The 6449-nt window shown below is 35.5% G+C and overlaps 1 protein-coding gene across 1 annotated transcript; it reads right to left on the bottom strand.

Annotated features, from left to right (window-relative positions):
• Window positions 1-3164: 3164 nt before the first annotated feature.
• LOC111404508 (protein BIG GRAIN 1-like A) lies at window positions 3165-4127 on the bottom strand. The gene has a single exon (XM_023033303.1). The coding sequence runs from the start codon at window positions 4125-4127 to the stop codon at window positions 3165-3167; it is 963 nt and encodes a 320-aa protein (XP_022889071.1).
• Between the last annotated feature and the right edge of the window lie 2322 nt (window positions 4128-6449).

The following is a 6449-nucleotide window of genomic DNA, read 5'->3' as shown; positions in this document are numbered from 1 at the left end:
ACTAACCCTAAAATAATTTCCCCCAAACCATTCCCTCTCTACATCTCCCGCTCTGATCTCTCTCGCCTATGAAGAATGGGCAGAGTTGGCGTCTCTGTGGGCGGAGTTGGCGTCGCACCTCTGTTGGCTTCGCACTTCTGCTGTGGTTTCGGGAAGACGATGGTGTTGATGACGCGGCTGTGGTGATGTGAGCAACACTATTAGGTTCTGTGAACGAGGTGCTACTGATGAATGTGAGGCAGTGCTAGCGTAGCCGAATTTATGGTTTTGGATCTGTGGTGCCGTTGATGGTTGTGAGGCGATGTTGGCATGGCAATGAGGTGGTGCCAGATTTATGGTTTTGGATCAGTGGTTGTCGGTGGGGTTCGTGGTTAGGTATGGTTGGATTTGAGTTTTGGATTTGTGTTTTGGTGGTTGCCACTGTCATTGGTGGTGCGGTGCGATGTGTTTGGTGGGTGAGTGAGTGGTGATGTGCGGTGGTGGTGGGAACGGTGGTTGCGATTGTAGTGGCGGTGGTGGCGTGGTAGATTTGTGGAGTTCTGTGGTTGGTCTGTCGTGATGGTGAGATGTGGTAGGGATGGTTATGGTGCTGCGGCGGCGGCAGCGACGGCGGCAATGATGTTGATAATTTTGGAGTTGATTTTTTGTTTGAGACTATAGCGTTGTTGTCGGTGATGGTGCTGGTGGTTCAGGCGATGGTGTTGTTGAAGGGAGTGGTGGTTTGGTTGTGGTCACGTATTATTTGATTGATCGTGACCATTAAATTGGTTAATCTGTGATCAATAAACAATATGTGACCACTAAAAATGATAGATTATGATCGAGAATATTGTGTGACCTAAAAAAAATAATATGTGACTTATAATATTTGTGATCTGTGACTTATGTGACCAACAAACAAATCGTGACCTACAAAATTTTTGAATTATGACCTTAAAAAATCTTCATTTGCGATCGAAAAATAATTTGTAACTTATAAAATTTTTGATTTGTGACCAATAAATTGATAAGTGTGATTAAAAATTAATTCGTGACTAAAATTAATAAATAATACGTGACCTAAAAATTGTGTTTGTGACTTATAATTTATTGAGTTGTGATCGAAAAATTAATCTGCGACCTATAAAATTTTTGATTCGTGATCGAAAAATAATATGTGACCTATAAAATTCGTGTTTGTCACTTATAATTTATTGAGTTGTGACCGAAAAATTAATCTGTGACCTATAAAATTTTGATTCGTGATCGAAAAATAATATGTGACCTATAAAATTTTTAATTTGTGACCAAAAAATAAGTTATGACCAATAATATGATAAGTCGTGACTAATTATTTTTGGATTTGTGATCAATAAACAAACTGTGACTTACAAAATTTTTGAATTGTGATCATAAAAAAATTTATGACAAAATTTTTGATCTGTGATCAAATTGTATAGATTCGTGACCTAAATATATTTAATTAATAAAATAATTAATTAACTAATTAAATTATAAATAATTTTTAATAAAAATCTGATTTTAGAAATTTGAAACTTGTTTTCTTGTTTTTGAAATGTGCCATAATTAATTTCTTAGTTATGAAATTTTCCCTACTTACTATGCCACTAGTTCGACTCAAGTTAATAATCCATGTTTCAAATTATTATTTTTTATCAATTGACGTGGAGTAAAGAGCCATATACTCTTATTCGTCTAGGTTGGGTAAACCAAAAAATAAATAAATAAACAATAACTTGAATGTAGTCAAATGAACTATCTTGTTTGATTGAGAAGAAAATGAATAGAATGAGATTTCTTTTAGTCTTTATTTTTTTTTTTTAGAATTTAAACAAGTATCAACACACTGGTCAATTTTAACAAAATTTAAACTTTGTCAATAAATTTTACTTACAAAAGTCGTTAATGAATTATTGAAGATATCAACGAATAAAACTACTTTATGGATAAATTTCGTGGAAAATGTTGTTTTTATCGTCTTAGATAAGCCAAACGAATACCAAAAAATCCAAAATTGCAATATTTTCTAGGTGAAAAATTATACTATTCAAACATATTTAATTGACAATTTCTAATAAAGCAAGTTCAAGGCAATTTGATTATCTGGAATTCATTTTCTTTTCACCCAAATTTCATTCTTACAATCAAACGGGCCCTAAGCGTTGCTTTGGTAAGTAATGACTTGTGACCGTTGGATGATTTCAAATGTATTGTTATTTCATGAGGGTCCAAAAGATGTCTACTTTGTGCAAAAGTTGGTTTGCATGTGCGCCATAATGTCCTATTTTGACTTAGAAGATTCCCAATGGGGCCTTTATCTATCATTTTCTCTTGCCATTTCATAAGTATATTGTTTTGATCAATTTGTTGCCAATATTTGGGGTTAACATTGATAAACAGAGTGTCACGACAAAAAAAGTAATACCATATACAGTGTCACTGTGTGACAATTGTCCGATATTATTTCCATCCACCTAACCGCCTCAAAAGCACGTAACTTTTAAAGAATCTAGATTATGAACCAACTTATTACGCCATGAAAAGGTTTGGAAATGCATCATCATGAAAGGATAAGGACATTATGTTTTCTTCAATCCAAAGACACAAGTGCACCTCTCTCTCTCTAAATATCCTTTAAAAATATATTTTTATGTGCTCAACTCTGATACTATTAAACGTGATAAAGGGAGAAAAAGATGAATTAACGATATGAATCACATCACCAGTCTACTAGAAATAGTAAGTAAATGTTTAAACAAGTTTAGAGAAATTCAGGATAGATGTTTAATCTCTATGTTCAATATGCTCAACTAAATACTACTAATACCAGATTAAGCCTGTCCTTGTTCGGAATTAAAATCAAGTTCTTAGTAGAATTTTAATAAAAATTGATGAAATTTGCTATTGAAAAGTTGTGAATTTCATGACATGTAGTTCAAATTAATAGTTGACTATAACTTGGATTAAAATTAAAATTTTAATTCCTATCAAATGGGGGCTAAGAAAGAAAAAGGAATAACTGCATCGACTATCCAAAAGCAACACTAAATAATTAAATAAGTCTAAAGAAATTCAAGAAGGATGCTCAATTGCTTAACAATATACTCAACTAAATATTACTGTACAAGGTTAATGAAGAAAAAGAAGTCAACTGCCTATTCCAACTACATTGCCAATCCTCTAGCAATGGCTTGATTCATTCGAAGATTTGTAGTTCCATATACTGGCAACTCCTCTTGATAGTCTTCAATCCCAACCCTGCCAATGTTGTCAAGCTCGAATAGATCAGAACTGGTACAACTCCTATTATCCAAATCATAATCAGACTCATTAACTTCTCCAATTTCCTGATTAATCGAAGTTCTCCCGTTGTAATTTAAGAAACTGTTAATGTTTTTCTTGATTCTGCCAGAGTTTGGCACCTGTCTTGTTCTTGAATAATCTTCATCCAGGACAACAGGCATGGGGCAAAATCTAACAGCCCGTTTGGATTTGTTAACTTTTGAAGACGACGTAGATTTGCTCAAGCATGATCTTGAAGCTAGTGAAAGTGTGGTGGTTTCCTTCATTGATCTTGATTTCCTCATTGAACTCCAATCCTCCAAGCCCTGGCTTTTCTTCAATTTTCTCGGACTGAAAATAGAATTCAAAAAGTTTGCAATTTTAACCCCAGGTGAAAGGGGCTCTTTCACCTTCTTTGGCATAGTCTTAAACTCGAGAATCTTCTCCGGCTTCTCTGCAGGTAGTGTTTGAGTTTGTTTTCTCCGTTTCTGCATGTGGAAAACCAATGATTTTGGTGTGGATTTAGAAGCTGCTGAGTCTGTTTCTGAACACAAAAATATGCTCGAGTCTGTCGATGAACAAGAATTTGAAGGCAAGGGCCTTCGAGTGCTTTTACTGCTGTAGTTCTCCATCCATTTTTCTATCCTTATTGCTCGTCGAAGACTTTCAATCTCTTCCTCGACTTGTACAGCATTGTTTCTTTTACGAAGATTGAAATCCTCTGCTTCTTGTTCTTTGACGCCCTTGGATTCATCAATGGAATGATAAATGGCATCGAGGAGAGACGACGAAAATGATGGTGTTTTACTCCGTGGAAGCTGTCTCTGTCTCTCCCACGATGTCATCTCTGTCTAAGTTTGTACTACAATAACAAATTCTGTAATAGGAAGGAAGAGTGATCGTGTCTTTTCTTTTTTAATCACCCTCAAAACTGACTCCTTAAGATCCTTTATATAGTGAAAAATAGTGAGACAATCAAATACATATACGGAACTTTCGATATAACGCGCTCTAAGGATAGGTGAACAGTATGATCAGGCTCTATACAGTACCAACACAAAGTGAACAGTATGATCAGGCTCTAGACAGTACCAACACAATGAAAATAAAAAATAAAAAGTGAACAAACACTAAATGTAGTGATACTAATTAGCAGAGGAAGAGAGAAAGATATTGACAGGAAAAAGGAATTGCTTGGATTTTGGCTAGGATAATGAGGGGAGTGGGGTTGGGGGTTGATGCTAACTACAGAAACTCAAGAGCTCATATATAGTATAGCCACGCGTGCGTGTGATTCTGCCAGAGTGGCTATGAACGTGCTGCTCAGTTTCCTTTACTTTTGCTGTCTTCTTCCACGGCTGCTGCTTTTGGTCCTTTTCCTTCGACCACACCGGATTTCTTTTGTGGGGTCAAACTTGGCTGTCGACCCTACTTGCGAAAAGTCCCTGGACCATTCTGACCAACGTGTATCGGAGCATATGAGCCTTCGCACTAGCGTTCGTGGGACACTCGACTCATAAAAGATAAATCAAGTTAAGTGATAACGTCCTATAGGCTCATCAAGTCCCATCTCAGCTTGAACCATCTTGAGACGGGTCTAGTGGCTCAGGCCTATAAGCCGGCTGTCCCGAGCCTCTTTTCAACTGCCGACCGGCGTGATTGATACCACTTGATTATTCAGTTTTGAGATGCTTTCTGATCAGAACCCATGTGTTCAAATAGGTATCAAAGTTGCAAAGTACAGACAGAGAAGTAAAATCTCAAATGCTGCTGATTAAAGGACAATTTATTCTAGTTTGCAAGTACAGACAATAATTTAAATAGGAAAAGTGCAGTTGAGCATCAAAGCAGCAATATCATGAGATGGAATGGGATCATGTACTATGCAGGGTAATTCCCAAATAGAATTAGAATAAGAAATTAGTAGTAGAACAAGAAGAAACCTTAACACATGAAAACAATTAATATGTGTATCAAGAAGAGCTTATAAATCGATTATCAAACTTATATTAATTCGACACAAAATTTCCCCATTTGATTCCCATTTCTATTACATTACATTACATTACATTTCTCTCTCTCCTATTTTTAATCACACAATCTTCCATAAAATAATATTACACGTAAATCGAAAATTTTTCCTTTTTTTTCAACCACTCATTTTTCAAAAAAATATTATTCCACCCATTTTCAACTCTACAAAATGGGGACCAAACGGGGGCTTTATTTATAACATTCCTCAATAAGATGATGGTTCGTCTAAGAACATTAGACTTAGAATTTGACTACTTGCTTGAGCATTAGACCAATCAATACCGTACAAAGTCAGGGAAGAGGGATATAAATAGGGGAGAAGGGGTGAGACGAATGGAAATAGGATTTTTATAGAAGAATGTCATTCTATGTAAGGCCGACCCGAGTGATCTGACACTCAAAAATAGAGCCAAGAGCTGGCCCTGCCCATGGCTGGCCGTGTTTCTACTATTTTCACTAGGTTTTAGATATTTAGAGTCAAAATTTGAAAGCATTTCAACGTTATCGATATTCATGTTCTGAAGTTCAGAAACTCGGGATTACCCCCTGTGTGTTTTTCATTTTTTCCCCATTAAAATGAAAAATATGATCATCATCCATCACATCAAGCCACCAAATTTGAATTTCTATCTCTTGTGTGGTACCCATAAAATTTATATTTTTCATTCTAATTTTTACAAAAATGGAAAACAAACGCCTCCTAAGACTTACAAGGATTTTTATGTTTTTTTCTATATTATTGGTGATGTACATTTGAACATGACGCCATGAGAATTAGGACATGGAATCAGTCGTACTCCAAGATTTTAAGATCACAATTTAGTTAGCAAAGGGTGTAGCAACATTCCATTGAGGTATCTTTGGAAGAAGAAAATGAGGGAAAGGGCACTGACTGAGCCCGGACCTGGATTCAGCGAATACCTAAACACAAAATATGATAATATTTAAAATAAAAAGTAAAAAATAATAAAAAATCACATAATTTAATTTTTCTCAACGCCACTACGAGAGAGGTTGTAGCCCCCCTCATTTTCTACAACTAATCCTCCCTACCAAATAGACCCTTAATAATAATAATAATAATAATAATAAAGTACTCTTAAAGAAAAACATTTATCAGAAGAAAGGGAAAC

Source organism: Olea europaea, chromosome 11 (genome assembly GCF_002742605.1).
Source record: "Olea europaea var. sylvestris chromosome 11, O_europaea_v1, whole genome shotgun sequence".
NCBI lineage: Eukaryota > Viridiplantae > Streptophyta > Magnoliopsida > Lamiales > Oleaceae > Olea > Olea europaea.
This window is presented reverse-complemented; position numbering and strand designations above follow the sequence as displayed.

Excerpts from the sequence above, each read along its gene's own strand:
- LOC111404508 (XM_023033303.1), bottom strand. The coding sequence starts at position 4,127 with ATGACATCGTGGGAGAGACAGAGACAGCTTCCACGGAGTAAAACACCA.